At 50.1% G+C, this 23,550-nt stretch overlaps 1 protein-coding gene across 6 annotated transcripts in view; it reads right to left on the reverse strand.

Annotated features, from left to right (window-relative positions):
* Positions 1 to 23,550, reverse strand: part of STAG2 (STAG2 cohesin complex component) — a 2,060,662-nt gene that overhangs the window by 51,611 nt on the left and 1,985,501 nt on the right. For all 6 annotated transcript variants that reach the window (XM_069612659.1, XM_069612661.1, XM_069612663.1 and 3 more), the window contains exon 34: positions 15,570 to 15,696. In XM_069612659.1, coding sequence (XP_069468760.1) covers positions 15,570 to 15,696 — 127 coding nt within the window. The remainder of the gene's footprint in view (positions 1 to 15,569; positions 15,697 to 23,550) is intronic.

Consider the following 23,550-nt stretch of genomic DNA (forward strand, 5'->3'; position numbering starts at 1 on the left):
GGAAAGGCGTATGCAGTCGTGCAGTTTCCTTGTATCTGGAATGCATCGCCCAGGGAGACCAGGTCCTGTCCCTGCCAGGAGGTGAACTGCTGGTATTTCCCGTTGTCCAGGGAGGCAAACCGATGCACTTGGGGTTGCCCCCACCTGAGGAAGACCTCCTTCAGCACCAGGTCTTTCAATTCCCACTTGTAATTGTACGCCCCCAATCTGCTGTGCCTGTCCGCCTCCAGGTTTGACTCTCCCGGGAGGTGGACAGCAGTGAGGAAGAAGTTCTTCTCCAGAGCCCATTCCCACATGCTGACCACTAGGTTGCATAGCGGAGCGGATCTGGTACCACACTGCTTGTTGACATAGTACATGCTGGTGGAATTGTCCATCTGGATAAGTACTGTCTTGGGAGGAAGGGCTTGAGGGGAGCCATATGGCCTTCAATTCTAGCCAGTTGACGTGCGACTCTGCTGAGTCCAGACCCCATGGACACGGTGATTGTCCAGTGTGGCTCCCCAACCGTCTAGGGAGGAGTCCGTAGTGACAGTGACCTGCGGGAGAGGCTGCCGGAAGGGCCTGCCCTGCCGCAGGTTGTAATCCGCAGACCACCACGTGAGGTCCGGGTGTAGAGACGTAGGAATGTGGACAGGCTCCACTTGAGAGCCCCTCCCCTGATTCCATGAGGCTGCGAAGTGCAGCTGTAATCTCCTCATCTTGAGTCGTGTATGGGGTACGGCTATAAGGACTGCCGCCATAATACCCAGCAGGTGTTGGTACCACCAGGCTGAGGTCACTCTCCTGGAGAGGAAGTGAGTAGTGGCTCTCTTGATAGCCGTGATCATATCCTCTGAGGGAAAGACTCTCTGAGGCTGTGTCCCAGATGAGGCCCAGGAAGGTCAGGTTCTGCGTGGGTTGCAGCTGAGACTTCTTGAGATTGATCTTAAACCCCAGGTTGTGGAGTGTGCTCATAAGTGCAGAGGCGGTGTGGCGAACGCCCTCCTGAGTTGAAGCCCGGACGAGGCAGTCGTCCAGGTATGGGTACACATGGTGGCCCTGGGAGGGCTGCCACTGCATTCATTAACCTGGTAAATACCCTGGGGGCCGAGTTGAGGCCAAAGGGTAGCACCTTGTACTGGAAATGGCAGCCCATGATCCTGAACCACAGAAAGAACCGATGTGGCTGCCAGACAGGGACGTGTAGATATGCGTCCTTCAGCTCCAGGGAGCACATCCAGTCTCCCCTGTTCAGTGTCTCCACAATGAGTGCTGGCATAACCATCTTGAATTTTTGTAGAGGAAGGGCGAGGTTGAGGGTGGAAAGGAACAACAACTCTCAGGCCAGCCTGGTTCTTCAGGTCAAAATCCTGGAATGGAAGCCCAAACCTTCTTCCACTGCCTGACTCGCCACGAGCGACCGGATCTCCGCCAGCAGAGTTGCTGTTCCAAGAGGAGGGGATGAGGGAGGAGAGGAAGGTATTGGTAGGTGGTACCCTCCATGGAGACTACAGAGATGATCCAAGGGTCCGTGTGATTCTGGCACCAAAAATTGCACATGAAAGGCAAACCTGTCCCCCACCAGAGACACGTGGACACGAAGGGGCGTGTCATGCCTTTGTTCCCTCTGAGGCTGTTGCGGAGGAGGTGGACTGGAAGAAACCCTTCCTCCCTCCCCCCCCTTGTTGTTTCCTAAGGTGCTGACTCAGAACGGTCAGGTTGCCTGGACCTTCATTCTTGGAAGCCCCGGAACCCACTGAACGCCCTCCCCTTGTTGGAGTGTGGCTGCGACTGGGTATAGGCCTTGGGTGTGGCTTTCGTAAGAATAGATAAAGGCTTTGCAGTCTGCGAGCTGCTCTTCTTATCCAACTCCTCATCCGTGGTGGAGTGGAAGAGGTCACTACCCTCAAATGGAAGGTCCAATATGCATTCCTGGACATCAGGATTAAACTTAGTAGACCGGAGCCAGGCCATTCTTCTGATGTCTGTGGCAATGCAGATGGCCTGGCAAGAGGTATCGATGTGAGCCACTGTGGACTCCATGATATCTTGCGCTACCAGCTTGGCTTCTCCTAGGCCTGCCTTGAAGCGCGCTTGGCTCTGCGCTGAAAGTTCCAGGAGGAAATCCACAATTTCCCACCAGAGGTTTTGGTTAACACCCGCCAGCATGGCAACCGCGTTGGCCTGACACAGGTGCAAGGAGGCATTGGAGTGCAGCTTTTTGCTGTACGCCTCCAACACTTTCTCCTCCTTGCCTAGCAGCGTTGAGGACGAGGTGGCAGAGGACGAATGAGGCTTAGAATAAAGTGACGCTGCAGCGATTACGGAAGAGGGCGGTTGATGCACCGAAAAAAAGAGTATCCCTCTTCAACTGCCTATACTTTGCGTCCAGGCGCTGATTGATAGGCTGGGCCGAGTGTGACTTGAGCCACCCCTTCTTGGCCACGGCGACTACGTCTTTCTGCATCGGGATCCCCGTTTTGGAGGAGGGGGGGTCTTAGGGTTTGCACTACTGCCAAGACCCCATCCTTGGGCTGCTCTACCTCGGGTTGAGGAAGGCCCAAATACTTTGCCAAACCTGCAAGGAGTTCGTGGAAGGCCATGGGTGAATATGGCGTGTCGGGGTCCTCCTTCTCATCTGTGTCCACAAGCGTGCTCGGAGGGTCCGGAACTGGTGGAGGGGTACTGGGCGCCATAGGCTGCGGTGTGGAGACCGAAGCCTGTGGCTGCTGAAGAGGGTGGTGTGGAACCACCTGTGCTGTGGGAGCCAGGGAAGCCGGAATCGGAGGAGCCGGCTGGGGCAGCGGTGGCTACGCTGGAGCCATAGGAGGAATGACTATGGGCACCAGTGGGGTGACCAGGGGGAGCATGTCCCTGATGGCAGCCTGGAGGATAATTCCCCATCTGGGGAGTTCGCATCAGACCTAGGAACATTTCGAAGAACCGGCCCTCGGAGGCTGTAGAGGTGGCAGGAGATATTGACGGAGTGGCCAACAGCTGCTGGGGCCGGGGCGCACACTGCCTTGGGTGCAGGAGAAACCTGCCCTGCGCTGCTGATGGATAAACTGTACGCCACGTACCTGGTTGACATCAGTCGCACCTTGTGACTCGTTCCTCCACCCGAACTGCCAGAGGGGGTATCGGGAAGAGCAGACATTTTGTTGAGCTGCGTGCCACATGCCGAAGTTGTGGTGCCTGGCTCGCTGGAACTAGCCCCGTCCAAGACACTTAGTGTTGGAACATAAGGCCTATCCCGCACCTCAGGTTGTGACCTAGAAGGCGGATTGCCCTATGCCGGACTGCTGGTAGTGCTGCGTGAAGGCGCCCCCTCAGACATGCCGCCGGTACTCGGTCGTAGCCCCTCGGGCTTAAGCCCGGTAAACGAACCTTGTGGTCCCTCAGCAATGATACCGGAAGGGACCAGAGACCTCTTGCCCGTGAGGCCGGTAGCTGGACTAGCCTTGGTACGCGTGCTGGTGCCAGAACACAAAGGGTTCCTCCCAGTTGGACGCTCCCTTGGGAAGGAGTCACCTTTATGCAATAGTAAATCGAGGCTTTACCTTAGGCCTCGATTGATGTTTGACGAAGTCCTTCAGGTCCTCCGGAGGGGACTTCTGGAGGGGACTTCTGGAAGAGCTCCCTCCACCTAGCTAGCCTGTTCTTCAGAGCACGTGGGGTCAGAGCGTCGCACAACCTCCCCAGCCCTGGTCGGGGCCAAGGCAGTGGAGGCAAAGGGCATGGGGGTCCGATGTAGAGAACAGCCCGTCGCAGGCTGGACACCTGCTGAAGCCGACATGCGCTGGGGAGGAGCGTGGTGTCCGAGGACCAAGTACCTAATGGAAAAGAAAAGGACAAAGATAGCAGAACATCCCGGCAAGAGCACGTGGTATTACATGGCCGAAGCCAAACCCAGGAGCGCTGGTGAAATCAGCCCGTTGCAGTCGACACGGAAAAGGGGACTGGGGAATGTTTCTATTTACATGGAACACTTTTGGTGCTTGTCCCGCCCTTCCAACGTCCACTAAATAGTTGTCCTCACCCACTGACTCCACCACTGTATAAGTGTCTGACCATTTGTCTTATAAAGCTCTAGGCCTTATAGGATTCATGATCAGGACTTGCTGACCTGGTGTGAAATTGATGAGGGCAGCTTTCTGGTCATACCAATGTTTCACCAGTGCTTGCCCTGCCTTCAGTTTCTCACTAGCCAGACCCATCAGGAGTCCCATCATCTTTCTGAGCCCTAGCACATAGTCTACTACGTTGGTAGCGATGGGGGGAGTGGGCATGTCCCATCCCTCCTTGACTATTGCTAAGGGCCCCCCCACAGGGTGACCAAACAGAGGTTTGAAGGGGCTGAAGCAAACACTCTCCTGAGGTACCTCTCTGTAGGCAAACAAGTAAGCTCTTTAAGGTTCTGTTAAACCTTTCTACAAGACCATTAGTTTGTGGGTGGTATGTAAATGAAAAAACATAGGCGACACCACATTCCTTCCACATGGCCTGCATATACTTTGACAGAAATTTGCTGCCCCTATCAGACAACTTCTTTAAGGAAGCCAACCCTAGTAAACATGCCAAGTAAAGGTTTTGGAACCGACTTGGCAGTCACCGTCTTCAATGGCAGTGGCAGAATCTTGTCCATTTACTTTTATACTGGGCCCAGGTAGCTTTGCTCCTTGTATGATTTCCAGATTAGCCTGTGAGACGCAGAGGTTCGGCAGCGTTACCTGCTCAGGTACCACGCTGTGAGGGCTGGTTTCTTTTGCAATGGGTGGATGACCCTGCCCCCCTGCTGCGCCAGAACATGCGCTGGGCCCATCAGGCGGTGAATCTGAGGCATCTCCGAGAGGCTGAGCAGCTCCGAAAATCATGGCCTGGCCGGCCACCATGGAGCTATTAGAATGATGTTGAGCTGGCGAGACTCCTTGATCTTGTAAATTACTCTGTGAATCAGCGGAGTGGGCGGGAAGGCGTAAGCCCTCATGCCGTTCCACTGAAACCAAAATGCGTCGCTCAGGGAGTCAGAGCCCTGTACTTGCCAGGAGGCGAACTGAGGGCACTTCTTTCTTGTTGTGCCAGGTGGCAAAGAGAGTGTATAGGGTAGGTCACGCTCAATATTTTTCGTTGTCAGGGGGAACGTATTATAATTGAGCGAAAACAATGTGGAAAACAAGTATAAAACACAAACTACCCCAGTCTCCTGTTCTTTAACTTAATGTAAACCAACCATGACTCACATCTTTTATATTATGTGGAACAGAGTATGTGACAATATATTACCCAGATTTAGAACTCTTCAGATATCAAAAATACAATCAGAAATGTTATTTATCTTTCACAGAATTTCTCAAAAAACGTACGTAATCATGATAAAAAGTACACAAACACTTTTCACTGATTATCTCTAGCATGGATTTCCTGATACGCCATCTTGTTGGAACATTGTTATACTGTTTTTGAGACGGAGCATGAATCCCCCCACAATTTTTGCCAAATAATTATTGTTTAACAGCATATAACATTTCATAGGATGTGTCAACACGTTTCGGCCTATACTGATGGAATTAACCCCATCTTTGGGTAGCTTCTTCCGTGTTTTTATGAAGGCCTTTGTCAGGACAGATGGTAAGTTGGTGTAGTGTAACTAAATAATCGCCTAACCTTTATTTCAAATGGCCCCCCCACCACATGCGAGCTATGTTCCCCGACTTTGACGTCACTGCTTCTTGGCATCAGAGGCGGGGTCAGAGGAGGAACGGAAAAACCAGTGCAATGTCCTCTGCTGCTTCTTCCCGTTATTGCTGGGCGACCAGTCAGGCCTCCGTGTAACACGGTCCCGGAACCCTTTGAAGCCATAGAAAGTACAGGGGTTGAACTTGGTCCTGCCCTGGGACTGAGGGAAGGATTTCTAAGCTGGTTTTGTCAGGATGGCCAAAACTTGCCAGTTTGAGCAGAGGTTTTCTTCTTGGTCAACTCATCTGTCGACGAATGACAAAGTTCCACGCCCTCAAAGGGCAGATTCAGGATCAGCTCCAGCACGTCAAATGAAAACTTAGCGGCGTGCATCCACACCGTCCTCATCTCGACCCCAATGCACAGCTCTCTGCTGGCTGTGTCGATGTGGGGGACCGAAGACTCCATGAGGGTCTGCGCAATGGCCTGGGCATCTGCCAGACCGGACTTGAAGGAGGCTTGCTTGTTCGAAGGGAGGTCAGGCATACATTTCCCAAGCTCTCGCCACAGCTTCTGGTTAGCCGCAGCCAAGCGGGCGTCTATTTTGGCTTGCCGCAGATGCAATCCTGGGATGGAGTACGCGCACTTTCCCAAGGACTAGGAGGGGCAACTGGAGGTGGCTCCCGTGGATGAAGATGAAGGTTTAGAATACGAGGCTGCAGTCACCACAGAGGAATGGGGCTGCGGGTGGGAGGCAAGGAGGATTGGCTCCCCGTCCGTCAGCCTAAACCTGCTGTCCAATTTCTTGTTCATCTGGGCGTTGGCCCTGGGCGTCTCCCAGATCTTCCACGCCACCTGCAGGACATCCTTCTGGAGGGGGATAACAGACCGGATTGTGGTGCATTTGGCCAAGACCTCTGCTAGGAAACCTGACTCCTGGGAGGCTTCCTCAGGATGAGGGCCCCCCACATCCCCAAGAACTACACCAGGCCCTGAAGGCGGTCGTGGAAGGCCTTAACGGATGCCGAGGGTTCATTATCCTAGGCATAGTCGCCATCGTCCCCGCCCCCTTTTTAACAGACAGAGGAGAATCCGGGCCCTGGGACACAGGTGGGGCGGAGTCCCCCCAGGTCCGGAGCCGCTGGTCCGGGGCCGCAGACAGGTCCAACAGCTGTTGAGGGGGAAGTGTTGGTGGTACATGAGGAGGTGGGGGATGTCAGAACAACTGGAGGGGCCTGGACCGGTGGAGGGGCTGGCAACAGAACCGGGAGCGCAGGAGGAATACCCAGTGGAGAGGGCCGGGCGGGATGACCTTCACAATGTCATTCAGGAGCCCCTTCATCAGAGTGGAACGCACAAGGAAGCATACAAAAGATCTGTTACGCTCACCTGGTATCCATGGGGACGCCACCCAGCCCTGGTTGGATGATTTGCACTCTCGAACCCTCTCCTGGTCCCTTGGTAAGGCCTCTGGTTAAAGATGGGTCTGCAATATAGGAGAGCTGGATTCAATACCAGATTGTCTTTATGTTTTCCCACCTCCCTTGGCCTCAACTCCTTCCTCCCCCTTGGGCCTTCTCCTCACCTTCCTATTGTAAAAGGTGGATCCTCCGTCCTGCTCCTCGTGGCAGGGGCGCGTAGATGTGGGGGGCGAGCAGCGACCAAGTTACTTCACTGGTGCAAGCCCCCCTGTGGGAATCCAGGCCTGCTGCGACTCTGTAGGTTTGTTGCTTTACAGTCTTTATATGCAGTTCTTATGTTCCTCTTAGTTGGAATAATAATGTCTTGCTTCTTTCCTTTTAGGCATGGAAAGTTATTTTGGTGTTGTCATGCACTTTGAAGGGGAGCATGGGCCGGTAGGCGAAAGCGCGGTGTGCACGATGCTGTCCGGTGAGTAACGCGTAGCGCTGTTTCGCCTTCTATATTGCTAACCTGTGTCTTTTCTCTCCTTGCAGGTTGCGATGTTCCTCGCCGAGCGCTGTAATGTTCCATCGATGACACGGACCAGGAGATGACTAGCCAGGTAAGAATTGTGTGGCTTTCTTCGATCGGGAGTAAAACAATTACTAATGAGGTCTTTCTTTCTCTCCTTTCCAGGTTATGGTATTCCAGGATGCATGCGGTGCCGGATGATGGAGTTTGTACCTTCAGGTGAGTGGAACTGAAGTCGGCGATAGATTGGAGACAGGATACTGTTCCAGGTGAGTTTCGTAGTGTGTGTGTGTGTGTTCTCTCTTTCTCTCTTGTAACTGAGCTATGTGTGTGCCTCCATGTTGGCTGAACCCCCCCACCCCAAAGTTAAATAGTCCCAAGTAAATAGTCCAATTCTAATGTTGGTCTTCATGATGGTTATGAGCCTAGCGCCAAAGACGCCAGGACTAACTCCAAGAGAGTCTTGGATGAGGTTTTAAGGCCTTTGACCTGGCCCTAACTGGAAGGCTGACTTGCCATTAAGGGTCATGACCGAAGCATACAAAAGAAGCGGTTCTCACAAGCCGCTGGGTGCCTAGGGGCCTGGGCCTCCGCTCCTGCTCAAAGCGCTGAGGCATCTGTGGCCGTACGGCTGTGATGGGTAGATGTAACCCTGACGGGACCAAAAACCTGCACTGTAGGATCCAGAGGGAAGGGGGCTGGGACAATCCTGCAAAGCCCAATCGATGGGTCGAAAGCACTGGCAGGCCCTGGGCTGGATCCAAGATGGCAGACTGCCTGGCAGGCTCTGCCATGTGCCACTCTGCCATTTTGAAGCCTTGCGTCACGCCCTGGTTGGGAGAAGATACAGCTTGTGTCTTGCACCCAAAGCAGAGGCGTCGACCTTGGAACACTCTGGTAGGCATTGAGCCCTCGGCCGGATGGCTAGTAGTCGTAACGCCCTGAATCACAACCGCAGAGCGAGCTCTGGTAGGCTGGACTCCCTCCGCACCTGTGCCTGTAGCCGTGCTGGATCAAGCCAAGGAAAGACTCTTCAAGGTTGTACTTGATGATCCATTATCCCCTGGTGTTGAAGAAGAGGATGAAATGGAATGCCTCTTCGAGGAAAGCCTTGTAGGGGCCCTCAGCTTGGGAGATGGAACGGTCTCGGGTCTGTGCCCAGAAGAGCCCCCGGGTCCCTCAGCTTGGGAGCCAATAGCCTTAGAGGCCTCGGATCTGCCCAAACCTGAGGAACCCTGGGGAAGGCTTCGCCACGCTGCAGGTCTGTGCTGAATAGAGGGTCTACGTTGTCTTGACGGGAGGTCCTGGAGACAAAGTCCTTAAGGTGGGAAGGAGAAGGGTGGAAGATCTCCCTCCACTGCGACAAGTGATTCTTCAATGCCCTGTGACCGAGAGCGCTGCAGGCCAAACACGAGTCCCAGCAGTGGTCAGGCCCGAAACACTCAAGACAGAGTGCATGGGGGTCCGACTCCAGGAAAGAGCGGTTGCATGAGGCACTTCTCCCGAAGCCTCCAGCGGCCGACATGCGCCGGGGGAGGCTAGACACCAAAGGAAAGTGAAAAAAGAATTGAAAAAATAAACCGGGTGCAAGTGGAAAGCTAACCAAGTCTCTGCGCTGGCTGCCAGGTAGGTCCGACACCTTCCATGTGGAAAAAGGGACTGGGGTGAGGCGTCGGAGGGCGGGGCCTCAGCACAGCATTCCCACTCCCGAGGCCACACCCCAGCATGCTATACTAAATGTAAAGGGGCTACCTTTTTCACTGCTAAAGGTTCTGGTACCGTCCCCATGTTGGGGGGCGTCCACAAGGATGGAGGAAAGGGCACGGGATGTATGAGTAATGTATATGTGTCAACTTATGTGATTCGGTGAGACTTGGGTTAGTTTGCCTCTGCAGCATCATCTAGCTCCTCCCCGGGCGATTGCACAATAAACTTGCTCTGCGTACAAACGTGCACTAGCTTATTAAGTAGTGGGCCTGCTTTAGGTTAAGGTGATTAAAGGCCCATCCACACAGGTACAGTAAAAATGTGTAGAGGCTGGAAGGGACCCACCTCTTGAGCAGCACACCATATCGGGAAACGCTTCCACTTGCTATTATAGCAAGAACTGCAGAGGGAGTTGAAGCTTTTGCCAAAATGTCCCTGCAGTCTTGTGGTGTGGGAACCTGCCAGAATTCTAAGGAAGCAGGAACCAGGCCGTCAGATTGCGGGAGGACGGGTCGTGGAGCATAACTGCTCCCTTGTGCCTGGAGAGGCGGTTAAAGACTGGAGGAAGCGTGATGGGGGTTTGGGGAGGTCAATAAAAGTGTGAGGAGTTTGAAACCCAGAATTGTCATGGCCAGGCTGGGGCCACCAAGATTAGTTTGCAACGTTGTTGTTTCAAAGTGTGTAGGATCCTTGGAATCATCTGTAATGGGGGGAAGGCGTAAAGAAACATGCTTGCTCACTTAAACGTGAAGGCATCTACCAGGCTGCTGGCTTCGGTACACCTGCTGGCGAAGAGGTCTATGTCCTGGAATTTCTCAAGGAGCGTAGATCCCTGCTGAGGGAATCTGCCACAGAATTGTGGATGCCCAGCAGGTGGAAGGGGGACAAGAACATATGTGCGCAAGAGCCCATTTCCAGAGGGACTGCACTTCCCCAGAGAGGATGGGTGATTTGGCGCTAAACTGTTTCCCGATATATAAACATGGTGGTCATGGTGTCTGAACAACCGACTTTCCCTGGGAGATGGAGGCAAAAGGATTTCAGTGCCCAGAACACCATTCAACTCTAAATAACCAATTACAACGGCAGGGCATTGATATGCACAAATTCTTTCTTATTGCAACCAAAGCTTGTAGCTGGTGTTGACTCCGCACCCCTCCATGGATGCATCGGTTGTGACTGGGATCTGATGGTACGAAAGGTGTTCCTTGTGTGAGATTGGTGCTCACTGACAAGCGAAGGGCGTCTTAGAAAGGATTTGCGAGGAACACCTTGTTGTCCCAATGGCTTATGACTGGTTGCCAGTGGGCATCTAGGCCACATACTAAACTGGAATTATTCTATGTGGGAAATGCAGGACATCATCCGTAGGAGAGACTTAGTGTGGACTGATGTGACTTGTCTCTACAAAAGCAAATGGGCCTCTGCGACAATGGTCTTGACCCTGTTGGCGTATATGGTTACCGTACAGTGTTTCCTGAGAGTTAATGTTAAAGGACATTTGTACCGCGCACTATCACCACCGGAGTGGTCCCCTGGCGCTCTGGCGGCTCTGTAAGAGGAAGGGAGGGGTGGTTAGTGTGAATAAGCTGGAAAAGTGCAAGAGAGCAGTGATGTGCTGTGGTGGCCTCAGCCCGGTGGGTCCGTCAGCTGGGCTTGGGGCGTTTTGCGGCCGGTAGTCGTTGTGTACTGTTGTGCGGGTCTATGTGTGTTTTTTGTATTGTTGTTGCAATGTAGTGAAGTTTTTGCCGTTTGTTGTTGTGTTTGGAGTTTGAGAGGTGTATGCAGAGGGGGGGAAGCGTTACTGCAATTGGTAAGTTGGCATCAATTATCCTGAATTGAGGTGCTGGGTTTCTGTAATCACCCCATGTTGGTTCGGGAGCACCCCTGCCCCTCTGTCCCGATCCGGGTCCGGCCAACCTCCAAGGTCCCTTTCACATCTGGCCCCCTCCTCCCTCAGTCTTCCCTTCCCACTCATACGGCTAACGCCCCTGCCTATGTCCACAGCTCAGAAATTGTGTTGATTGCTAATATCCCGATAATTCCACTAAACTGTGGTACATGGTGGTATCTAATGGGGCGAGTACAGGTGTTGGGTGGGGTTAGGTGGTATGTTGATCCATCTCAGTTTGGGTGTCGTCTGTTGCACGTGTAGTTGCACTCCCAGGAAAAGCATTTGCTGGTAGGAAGTTAAGAATGACTATGTAGTTGGAGAATCTCAGCGATGATACAAAGTCTATCGTCATTCATCTATGTTAGTGGGCCAACAGGAGAGACAGGGCCCTGACCAACCAATCATTGAGGTATGGGTATACGTGAATACCCGATCAGAGGAGAGCTGCCACTATGGGCAGTCATTTCGTGAATATCCATAGGGCAGAGTTGAGGGCAAAGAGTAGGGCCTTGAACTGATAGCGAAATCTAGACACAGTAAAGCTTAGGAATTTCCGGTGGTGGTAATGGATAGGGACATGAAGTACACATGCTTCTAGTCAAGGGATGACCAAAATGTCCCCCTTTCAACTGATTGATTTGTTGAAGTGCGCCCAATCTAAAGGTTTGGGAACTGATGTACTTGTTTAGAAGACTGAGGTCTAGGATTGATCTCGAACTGCCTGAGTTTTTCACCAAAATGTATTGGAAGCAAACTCCTTGTCACCAGTGGCTGTGTGGGATGTGGTCTATTGCTTCTTTAGGGATGAGAGCACAAACCTCCTGCGATAGTGTTGAAAGAAGATTTCCCTCCTTTGTGAACGTTGGGTGTTGATTGCAGAAACTACAAAATACAACTGTCTCATAGTAAGGAGAGAACCACCTTGTCTGTGGTAATATGGTGCCACTGATGGAGGAAACAAGAAAGACACCCTCCCTCTTGGGTGAGAAAGTGAAGGGGTCGATCTGTGTTCTGATCGGGCCTGTTTACTGGAGTTGGGCTCTAAACTTAGAGGATCCATGGGGTAATTTGCTACCTCTGTACGACTTATTTACCTCCGAAGCCGTCTCCTGAAGTAGAGGTTCTGGTTCGATATAATTGGGAACGATAGGCTGGACAACAGTGCTGGGACGTTCTAGGGAACCAGGATTAATTGGACCGAAAGTACTGCCGATGTTGCTGTAAGGTCCCAAGGATCACAAAATATTGGTGTCTGTCTTGGTCGACTGAAGAGTATCCTCCACCTTCTTCCCAATGAGGTCTTCACCATCAAAGGGCATTGCATTTTTTTGTATTTGTATTTTATTTATTTGTAAAGCGCACTAGGCCCAAGTGCATCAGGGTGCATGATTTAGGTTACAGACATGTTATAGGGTGCATACAAAAGAGAACAAGGGAAGGGAATAAAAGCAATTTAAAATAAAAATGCAATTTTAGAAAATATACAAGTACTATACATATTGACAATCATGCAGAGCAGCTAACAGGTTTGCGCAAGTGTAGCGGAGTGCCAGTGGGTGCTAGTAATCGGGCTGGTCGCCTGGACATCTGGGTGAAAATTCATGGCTTTGAGCCATCCTTGGCAGTGCAAAACTACACCATTTCCCATCTGGCGAAAAGCTGAAGTCAGCAATGTTCAGATGGATTTTTCCAAAATCATCCCAAGGGGAAGATTTTGAAAAGGCCACCCCAATATGAACAGGGATACAGATTTTAGCCAAACCAAATCAAGGTAAGCAGAGCTTCAAGGCTTGGTCTCATGAGGGGTGTGAGAATGGTCTAGGGCTACAGAGAGTCCATACTGAGCAACAGTGATAATTCCAGTTAGACAGGTAACCACACTAAGCTCATGAAAAACTCTAGTCAATATTTGTCAAACCAACAGTATGAAACAGATATGTATCTTCACCCTTATGAGATAAAGGAAGGCATTTGATGTAATGACCAGTGCAACACCGGTAAGTACTCATATGCATAAAAAGTACAAAAGACATTTTAGAGGGTATCCGGTCATTCCATCAAATCCAAAGCATCGACATAACATACCAAAAAAAAAACATTGAATGCACTTTCTTTAAATGGTAAAGGGTTTAGTTTAGTAAAATGGGTTTTTATGGTTAAAAAAGGGGGCTTCGGGGGGAATCCCTGGCCCATTATTATTTTTTTAATGCATTCAATGGTTTTTTCCCGATGCTTTGTGTGTCAATGGTATGGTTGTCAATGGTTTGGCTGTCGATGGAATCACTAGCAACCACTTTAGAATAACCAAAAAACACTTTGCCTAGCTCTTATAAAGTCCAACCCTCAGATTGTTTCTGGCCTTGTGCCCAAAAGTCGCCAGTTCCAAAGTTTCACTTTACAGGTTGGTTTATTAAGAGTGACTATGCCAGTGAGGATGATTAAAAAGGGGGGGAAAAATGTCAAAAAGTTGGCTAAATTTCAGGTAAGCAAGTTCACTCAATCCCAGACACTATAACAGGTCCAGAAAGTGATCCTTGACCAGGCCTCCACCGACCAAAGCCAGCAAAGAGTGATTAAGAGACAGGACTTTATGCCTATGTTACCCTATGGAGAACAGGGGGGAGAGAAACAGGTGCGTTAACTTACACCCTTGACTCAAAACCTCTTTGGACACCACTGCTGAGGTTCCAGATTCTGTTCGGGACATTCTTCTGCGCTTGGCACCCGTTGAGGAAGGCACAAGCGTTGCGGGTGGAGTGGTCACTTTCAGCTGTGGGATTTCGTTTCGATCGGTTCCTTTCCAGACAACTTCCAGTTGAACACCCAAACAAAGAATAGATGAAGAATTCAGTGGTGGAGACAATCTTAGGAAATCTCTAGGATGTGAAGAACCGGATTGCACCAGGAATCCCCAGGGTCAGGCAGCGACGGGTCAACTTCTAGGGACTAACAATGGAGCAGGTCATGCACAGCTTCCGTTGATGCTAGAAGGCTGAAAATACAGGAGCAGGGGTATTGTTGTACAAGTTGAAGATGCTTCAAGCTTCAATGATGCACTCGGAACGGCGGCTGCTGCAGCAAGGTAGCCAAGGAGAGAACTGGTCAGTCAGTCCACTGGTTGGTCCAGGGACACTTCCGAAGGCTCAGAAGGAACAGAGCCGAAAGCAATTTCCAAGAGTGGTTTTTCCCACCGATCCAGGGCTTTGCTGGGACTTTATTGGAGTTGGTGCTGGTCAGATGAAGGTGTCGTTCTCAGGTTGTCATGGGGCTGCTAGTCTTCATAGAGGACTTGGCTCCAATGGTAATATGAAGAATGGCTGTAGGAGTCATCCTTTTTTCCAAGATCTGGACTAGAAGCTTGCCCAGGTCCACCAAGGATAAGGGTATGCACCATTCAAACGGGCAGTGACTATCCAGTAATGGACAGCCATTGGCCACCACATCTGCCCAGCAATTGACATTCAGACACCTGTATGTGAACTGGAACCGGACAGTCTCAGCCGAACATCCAGGCTCACAAACAAACCGCCACTTAGCTCGCAAAAGCAGCAGCTTTTGCCAGAAAAGGGAAATGCATATATGGCATTTCCAGACCTGAAAGGCAGAAAGAAGGCCAGAGAACAACATGGCTGAAGGATAAGCAAAAACCTTGTGGCAAGACCATCTTAGGATGCTAGCCGCCTTTGGTAGTCCTTTCCGGTAAATGCAAAAGTGCACCAATAAAAAGAATAAAACACTGTAGAAAAATATCTGCTGCCACCAGCTCATCCAAGGAACATTGTAAAAGTAACCAAAAAGCAATTGAAGGCAAAGTCTACAAAATGCACTTGACTTTAGGGTGATGTGTGCAATTGTAACAATGCAAGAATTTCCGAAAGACACATTCTCTCAGTAATGATGGTCTTCTGGACTAATCAGTTTCCCCATAAGAATGGGCAAAAAGACAAGAAAGTAAATTGGAAGGCTTTATTTACTTACCTCCAAAAAGTCAGGCCGGTAGCCCAAACAAATCAAAAAGTAAGGGTGTCCCATAGAAATTTAAGGAAGGAAAGCAGCAAAAAGAAAATCGTTGCTAACAACTATCAAATGTTGGAGTGTGGCCCTCTAGCACCTTCACCCCTTCCCAAAAGTAAATGTCTAATCTGCCATCACTATATATTGGTCCTCAAAATCTCTCAAAGGATTTAGGTGATTTTTTAAACATCAGCCATTAAGAATTGAATTAAATGTTACCTATAATGAACAATTCAAAATACCATTACATTTGCATACGCCACAGTTATCATTTAAGATATGAATGGATATAGCAAATAGAGAAAGGTGCTTTTAAACAAATTGAAAAAGATAAGCAAACACGAATAACAGAGTAATTTCTTACTAAGTCTATGTCCATGGTATCGAAATCCATTCCTTCATTAAGGTCTTCAATTCGGCCCTCTGAAGACATCATCACGTCTTCAACAATTGGCTCCTCATCATCTTCCATTAACCCTGTACCACGCCGACTAAGCAAACAAAAAACATTTACAATATAGAAAAAGTTTATTTAAATTTGTATCTGTACATAGCTAGACATTTTAATGATTTTATTTATACGACTTATCAGAATTTGTGTGCCTCCCACAGATTCTGCATGTTTTATATCCATCTCTCAGCACAGCTGCTCTTTGGAAACTGTTCCGCCACCAGGGGTCGCAGTGCAGCTTTTCCCCAAAGGCTTTACGCAACACATGGCAGACATGAAGTCAGGGCCAATATGTATTGAGGCCCCACTCCCTGTGACTTTAGTTCCACCCTTTTTGCCTAGCATTCTGTTGCTGAGGGACTGCAGAATCAAGGTGTAGAAGCTATTCGCCAAGTGGGGCACATAGGAATCTGTGGAAGGACCATGCATCTGAAGAACAATACCAAGAGGTAAGTAACTTGTTCTTCTAATGGATTCCTTTCTCCCATTGATTCCTCATGCTTAATAGACTTCCATAGAAGTATGTTGATCTGGAGGAGGGAGTAGAGTAAGGATACCACCTAAAACTGAAAACTATGAAGTACTGCATAGCCAAAACCAGTATTCCATCCTGACTAAGAATCCAAGCAGTAATGCTTTGCAAAAGTGTGCAGAGAGGACTAAATTACTTACTTCTCTGTAATGTTCTTTCTGATGGACGTTCCATCCACAGATTTCTCATCTTTGATATCCATCTCCCAGCGCAGTTACTCTTTAGAAACGTTTCCGCTGCCAGGGGGCACAGCGAGGCTCCGCTCACTAGTCCCTGCACCAGAAAGGACATCTGGCCAGTATGTATTGAGGCGCTGCACCCAGTGATGTTCGTTCCATCCTATTTCCATAGCGTTCGGTCGCTGAGAGACCGCAGAAGCAAAGTGCACTAGCTATCCAGGGGTAGGTACAAAGGGCGATGAGGAATCTGTGGGAGGAAACTTCATCAGAAAGACCATTAACAAGAGGCAAGTAATTTGTTATTTTAATGGTCTCTCTCCTACCACGGATTCCTCATCTTTGATAGACTCCCAAAGGAGGAGTCCTGGAGTAGGAAGGATAGCAAGGACCCCGTCTAAACCAGAAAACCATGAAGAACAGCTCTGCCAAAACACGTGCACTAACCAGACATAGAATTTAAGAAGTAAAGAAGCCCATTTAGCTACTTGGCAAATACCCAGAACAGGCACTCCATGTTGCAGAGCTGAAGCGGCAGCCAACCCCCTGGTGGAGTCAGCCCCGAGACCCTAAGTGACCTCCTTGCCAGCCAGATGACAATGCATTACTTACTGTAAAAGCATTTCTGATGGCTGTATCTGCTTAGATTCACATGCTGTGCATAGTCCGACATCCAGTGGTCACTGCGGAGTATTGCATTTTGTTTTCGTAGTCGAAAAGGGGACGTCGACAAGGAGTGTCTGTAACACTATCCCTATAGTGACGTGCATTGTACCCACAATCCCTCACGCGTTGAGGTCCCTCTGTTTGTATTTTTTCTGCCCTGAGGGAGCCTATTAGACGCGAGTGAGTACAGAAAAGAGAGATAGATACAGGATGTCTATGTTCCTTCCCTTCGAGCGGGGAGGAAGGGTGGGCACATGTGAATCTAAGCAGATACAACCATCAGAAACGCTTTAAGGGTAAGTAATGCATTGTCTTCTGATGTTTGCTAATCTGCTTAGAATCACATGCTGTGCATAGACTAGCGAGCAGTACCCGGAGTTGGAAGTGGGTTGTGAGAAGGAACATTGGAGAAAAGATGTCTTAATACTGCTCGTCCCACCTGGGACTCAGATCTAGAGTAGACATCTAGACCGTAGTGTTTTGTAAAGGTGTGTACAGAACTCCAGGTTGCCGCTTTTCAAATGGACTCGAGAGGGACATTTGCAATGAATGCTATGGAAGCCCCAGTGCCACAAGTAGTATGTGCTCTCGGCTTGAAGGGTAGTTCTCTCTTAGAAAGAGAGAAACAGAAAGTGATGCATTGGACAATCCATCTAGATATAGAGGATTTTGAAACTGCATCTCCTTCTCTTCCTGCTGCCACTGAGACAAAGAACTGGTTAGTCTTTCTCAGAGGTCTAGTTCTTTCCATATAAAACATGACGGCTCTGCACACATCTAGTGTATTTAGGCTCCTTTCTTCTAAATTTGAAGGGTTTTGAAAGAACGTTGGTAGTTCTATAGACTGGTTGACATGGAGCTTTGAAATAAATTTTGGTGCAAATCTAGGATGTGTGCGAAGAACCACCTTATCTTGTGAACTGTTACAAAGGGGTCTAGTATAGAGAGCGCCTGTAGTTCACTCACTCTCCTAATGGAGGTGATAGCTATTAAGAAAGCAGTCTTAAGAGTGAGGCCCTTAAGGGATGCTTTGTGCATGGGTTCAAAGGGTGGGCCCATAAGCCTGGTAAGTACCACGTTTAGGTCCCATCCGGGAGCTGGGTTGGCTATAGGAGGGTGTATCCTCTTTACTCCCTCCATGAAGGCTTTAATAACTGGGACTTTCCACCATGACACTGAGTTGAGAAGTGGTGTATGCGGAAAGTGCAGCTAGATGAACTTTAATAGAATTAAAGACCAATCCTGAGTCTAATAAGTGAGTCAGGTAAAGAACAATATGTGTGGGAGAGCAGTCAACGGGGTTGATGCTCTTATTTCTACACCAGATGACGAATCTCTTCCATTTGCTAGAATAGCAGTAACAAGTGTTAGGTTTCCTAGCCTCCCTAAGAATGTCCATGCATCTTTGAGGGAGTTGTAAATGTCCAAATTCTATGACCTCAGGAGCCAGGCTGCTAAATTCAGGGTCTGTGGGCATGGGTGTAGCGTTCTGCCATTGTCCTGTGACAGCATGTTGTACGGGCAGGGAAGTTCCACTGGAGGAGATAGAGACATCTCCATCAAGTGAGCGAACCATGGCTGCCAGGCCCACATAGGGGCCACTAGTATCATGGTGACTGGTTCCTGGTGCATCTTGTGCACCATCTTGTTGAGAAGGGGAGTCGGGGGGGAGGGGGGAAAAGCGTAAACAAATTTCCCTGACCATGTTATCCAGAGACCGTTCCCTTTGGACTGGTTCTGGGGGTACCTGGAGGCGTAATCTTGGCATTGGGAGTTCTCCAGAGTTGGGAACAAATCTATTTCTGGGAATCCTCATTGTGTGAAAACGTCGAAGACGATGTCTTCTTGTAACCGCCATTCGTACTCTGCGGGCAGAGGGAAGTCTCTACTGAGTTCGTCTGCTAGCAGATTGAGTTCCCCTGGTACATGTTGTGATAACAGGAACATGTTGTGTTTGAGAGCCCACTTACAGATGTTCTGGGACAGCTTGGACAGTCCTGGAGAGCGAGTGCCCCCTTGCTTGTTCAGGTAGTACATGGCTGTGGTGCTGTCTGTGAGGACCATCACCGTCTTCCCTTGCACGTGTGCCTGGAAAGCCTTCAGTGCTTTGAAGACTGCTAGCAGTTCCAGCAAGTTTATGTGTTTGGACGCTACACTTGGAGCCCAAACTCTGTGTGCTGTCTGATGGAATAGGTGAGCCCCCCCCATCCTGTGAGGGATGCGTCTGTGGTTAGAGTGGCCTCCACTGAGTGGTGGCGAATGGTTTCCCTATTACAAGGTTTTCCTTCGACCACCACCGTAGCGAGAGAACCAAGGCCTGCAAGCACACCACTAGATCGTCCCATTGTCCGCTGGCCTGACACCACTGGCTGTTGAGCCACTCTTGCATTGGGCGCATGCGGAGACGTGCGTGAGGTACCAAATATATACATGACGCCATCATTCCTAGCAAACGCATTGCTTTGCGTACCGTCACCTCTCGACCGGCCACATATCGAGGGATCTGAAACAGCATATTGTGGACCCTGTCATTGGAGGGGAAGACGAGGCTAGGGTCACCATGTGAAATTTCTGAGGTTTGACAAATTGGTTTGCTGGGCGCAGATCTAGTACAGGGCGCATGGTTAAGTCCTTTTTGGGTACAAGGAAGTACACTGAATAAATACCTTCCGTTACCTGTGATAGAGGCACAACCTCTATTGCTCATTTTAGTAGCAGCAGTTCCACTTCATGAAGAAGGATGGCGAGGTGCTCCTGTGATAAGCGTCACCCTCTTCGGGGTCTGTACTTGGGGGACCGACTGAATTCTATGCAGTACCCGCGGGCTATGGTTGACAATACCCAGCGGTCTGATGTTACTCCCTCCCATGCTGGTAGGAAAGATGTTAACCGGCCCCGACCGGCAATGCATGTGAGGGGACCCGAACCTTTGGGTCATTTGGCGTTGGTAGCCGGGTTTCCTCTGGGAGTGGGGCCCCGACCTCTACCCTTGCCACGGCATTGTCCTCTTTGTGTGTATTGGCTACTGGTTCCCAGAGTAGAGGACCAGTTGCCTGCAGTGTACTGCTGTTGTTGGCGTTGTCCTCGAAAAAAGCGTTTGTTGCCGATGTCATGCCTGCGCCACGGGCGCATACATTGGCGATCAATATGGACCTTATTTCCCATTTGCGAGACTTTGGTGCTTTTCTATTTTTTCCAACAAACTTCACTTACTACAATGCACTTGGATATAACCATATATTCCTGGCTATTCCTATTTGTCATCATCGGAACTACAATCCACAGAAGCCCTAGGGATCAGATCTGCTCCCACCAGCTCAGGAACAGAGAGGGAGGAGGCAGATTGTATGCAGGTGTGCTGATCCAGGTGCAACCAATTAGCCTGCCTCTGTGCTGGGCAGGGCGGTATATAAGCTGCTGCCTGCAGGGGCTCAGTTTCTTGCATTGAGTCCTTCCAGCACCTTTCTGCTTTGAGCTACAGATCTTTGTATGCGGTTCCTCATTACTCCTGCTTTTGATCTAGTGCCTTGCCGGGCTCTCTGCACAGCAGCCGATCACGCTCTGCTACCTTCCGTCCTTGCCTTCCAGGATCCAGCCTTGCAGCCGATCACGCTCCGCTGCCACCTTCCGTCCTTGCCTTCCAGGCTCCAGCCTTGCAGCCGATCACGTTCCGCTGCTACCTTCCGTCCTTGCCTTCCAGGCTCCAGCCTTGCAGCCGATCACGCTCCGCTGCTACCTTCCGTCCTTGCCTTCCAGGCTCCAGCCTTGCAGCCGATCACGCTCCGCTGCTACCTTCCGCCCTTGCCTTCCAGGCTCCTGTCTTGCAGCCGATCACGCTCCGCTGCTACCTTCCGCCTTTGCCTTCCAGGCTCCTGCCTGGCAGCCGATCACGCTCAGCTGCCTTCAACCTACAGTCTTCGTCCGCTGGGCTTCCAGTCTAGAAGCCTTCTACAGTCCTCCTGCAGCCTTCTACAGTCAGCGGCCCTACTCTCCTGGGCTCACTCCTTGCTGCCCGGCCCTTCTGGGCTCCTTGCCGTGCAGCCTGCTTCACTCCGCTGCCCTAAGCCCTTCCCCTCTGGGCTTCCTTCCTTACAGCCCTGCTCCTTTTGGGTTTGCTCATTGCTTCCCTGCTTCTCTGAGCTTTCAACCTTGTACCTTACCGTCCTCTACTATCCACAACAGTTTACCTACATTATTTACTTTCAGTTATTGCAGTTCCCCCGTTTCCTGACTGCTGCTCCCTTGCTTTCTTCCTTGTTTTCAACCCTCAGTTCTTTAACCCTATCCAATCCTGTTATACGGCTTTCCCTTCATTTCCTTCTGCTAGTTTGCTATTCGACTTCCTTTTCCCTGGATTTGTCTGTTAGTGTCTTCTCTTGTACTGTTTGTAGACCTCTTGTACAGAGCTTGTCTGTTGGTTTCCGTCAGGCAACCTCTGCCCCTTCCCTTGTCTCGTTTCTGCGTTAGACACCCATAGCTGTTGTTCCAAGCCATGAGCAAACAGCGTGGGCCTCTGTTATAGCAAACTGTGCAGAGGGCTAGAGTTTTCCTAAGGTCCGTGGAATACTCTTTTCCTATATCTGCATACACCCCAAGAGGGAATCCATTCTGTACCTTATTTCTTTGCTACACTTGCCTACTCTTCGTTCTCTTTTCTTTCAGCTGTGTGTGTACTTATCTGTCCACCTTACTTTGGCACAACCACCCAAACCCTTCTTGGGTGTCCTGTGCCACTCTTAACAGAGTGCCATCATTGACACCCGAATCCTCGCTTATTGGGAGGCCTTGGGATTTGGTCTAAAGTCTTTAGGGTGTCGAAATCCTTCTTTGCAGTCTCCAGTGCATCATCCACTGCTTTCCCAAAGAGGTTAGAATCCTCTATTGGTTTATTAATGAGTGACGCCTGTGTTTCTGGCTTAAAACCGGAATTGCGGAGCCAGACATGACGCTTCAGAAGTATTCCTTGGACTAAAGAACGGCCAGCCGTTTCTGCAGCATCAATAGTGTTTATGATGCTCTGGTTAACCAGAGTTCCTTCTGTTACTGTGGTTAATAAGCGAGTTCTTAAGGGCTCAGGGACTTCCTCGAGGTCCTGCCCTAATTTTCCCCATTGGGCATCAGCATAACTTGCCAGTAGGGTATTATTATTGGCAATTCTGGTTGAAAAAGCTGCAGAGGCTGTAAATCTTTTACCCAGAGCGTAGGAGTTTCTTTCCTTCTTTGTCTGGGGGTGCTTCGCTGGTTGACAGCGGAACCCCTGCTCTTTTCCTTGTGGTAGTTACCACCAAGGAGTCAGGAATTGAGTGACCCCTAATGTATAATGGGTCTGAAGGAGAGGAGGAAAACAGTTTTTCAATTCTGGGATTGACCCCTCTGACCAGTGCAGGTGTAGACGGCGATGGAGTGATTTGTCTCTTAACTGAGGCGAGGAGGGGAATGGTTTGACTAGTGGGAGGTTTTTCTTTAATGATTCTTTCTACAAAATGAGTATCGGGAGTAATTTCACCAGTTTCAATTTCAAAGTGCGCTGCCGCCTTCCGTAGTAGCGCGTTGAAAGTGGGTTTGTCATCTATTGGTGACAGATTCCTGACCGGTGTGGTCTGAGGAGAGGGAAGGTTTAGGATCTCAGGGTCTGTAGACTCTGTAGGTGACTGCCAAGGCTGTGAGCCACCTTCATCTGTGTCTTCCTCGAAGCCCCCCCCCTCCCACCTATGTCAAGGTTTCCCTCAAAACCTTCTTCGAGTTTCTGCTGGTCTTCACTATCCAAGAATTCCTCGTCCTCTTGGAAGTGAGGGTCTTCTTCAATGAGGTCATAAGCATGAGATTCCTCTTGAAGGGGGTTAAATAGTGTAGGATATTTATCCCTGGGGTCCTCATGAAGTACCTCTCTTGGCTTCTTGGGAGTTTTATGTTCCGGAGTGGACATAAATCTATCCAGTTTCTCCATACACAATTGGAACCTCTCAAGAGTCCAATGTGGTAACCCAGAACGGTCTGGAGGTGAAAAAGGAGGCTGTTCTGCCTGTAGCCGTCTTGATCTGTCCCATAACGTTAAGGATAAAGTCCCTTCGCCTTCTGAGAACCCTTCTAGTAGGCTAGGGCCTTCTTTTTTACGGTGGGGGCTGTCCCCGCCTCCCTTCCGGCATTCTCTGCATTTCCCTGGTCTTGTGAGCTGTTTTCAGCGTTTCATTCACTGTCCGTTTCTGGCCGTCCATGGAAACTATACGCGCCAAGCTCTCGACGATTAGTTTCTCCGTCGAGGGTTCGTCTGGCGTCGTGCTGGGCGCTGCCGAGTCTCTTTCGGCGACGATAGCACTCTTACGAGGCGCGTCGCCTGGTGTTTTGGTGGTAGCGCCCTTGTCTGTATGTAGCCCAGTCGCTAGCCGTGGCGGGGAGGGCTTGCGACCTTTACGGTCGGTGGAGGAAGCCGGTGGGTCCGGCGTCTCCGTTGGCACTATGGCTTTCTTCGTCTTTGACGAAGTGCCGTGGGTTGTGTGTTTATGCCTTCTGTGTTCGTCAG

Source organism: Ambystoma mexicanum, chromosome 5p (genome assembly GCF_040938575.1).
Source record: "Ambystoma mexicanum isolate Mex_15411 chromosome 5p, UKY_AmexF1_1, whole genome shotgun sequence".
In the NCBI taxonomy this organism is placed as follows: domain Eukaryota; kingdom Metazoa; phylum Chordata; class Amphibia; order Caudata; family Ambystomatidae; genus Ambystoma; species Ambystoma mexicanum.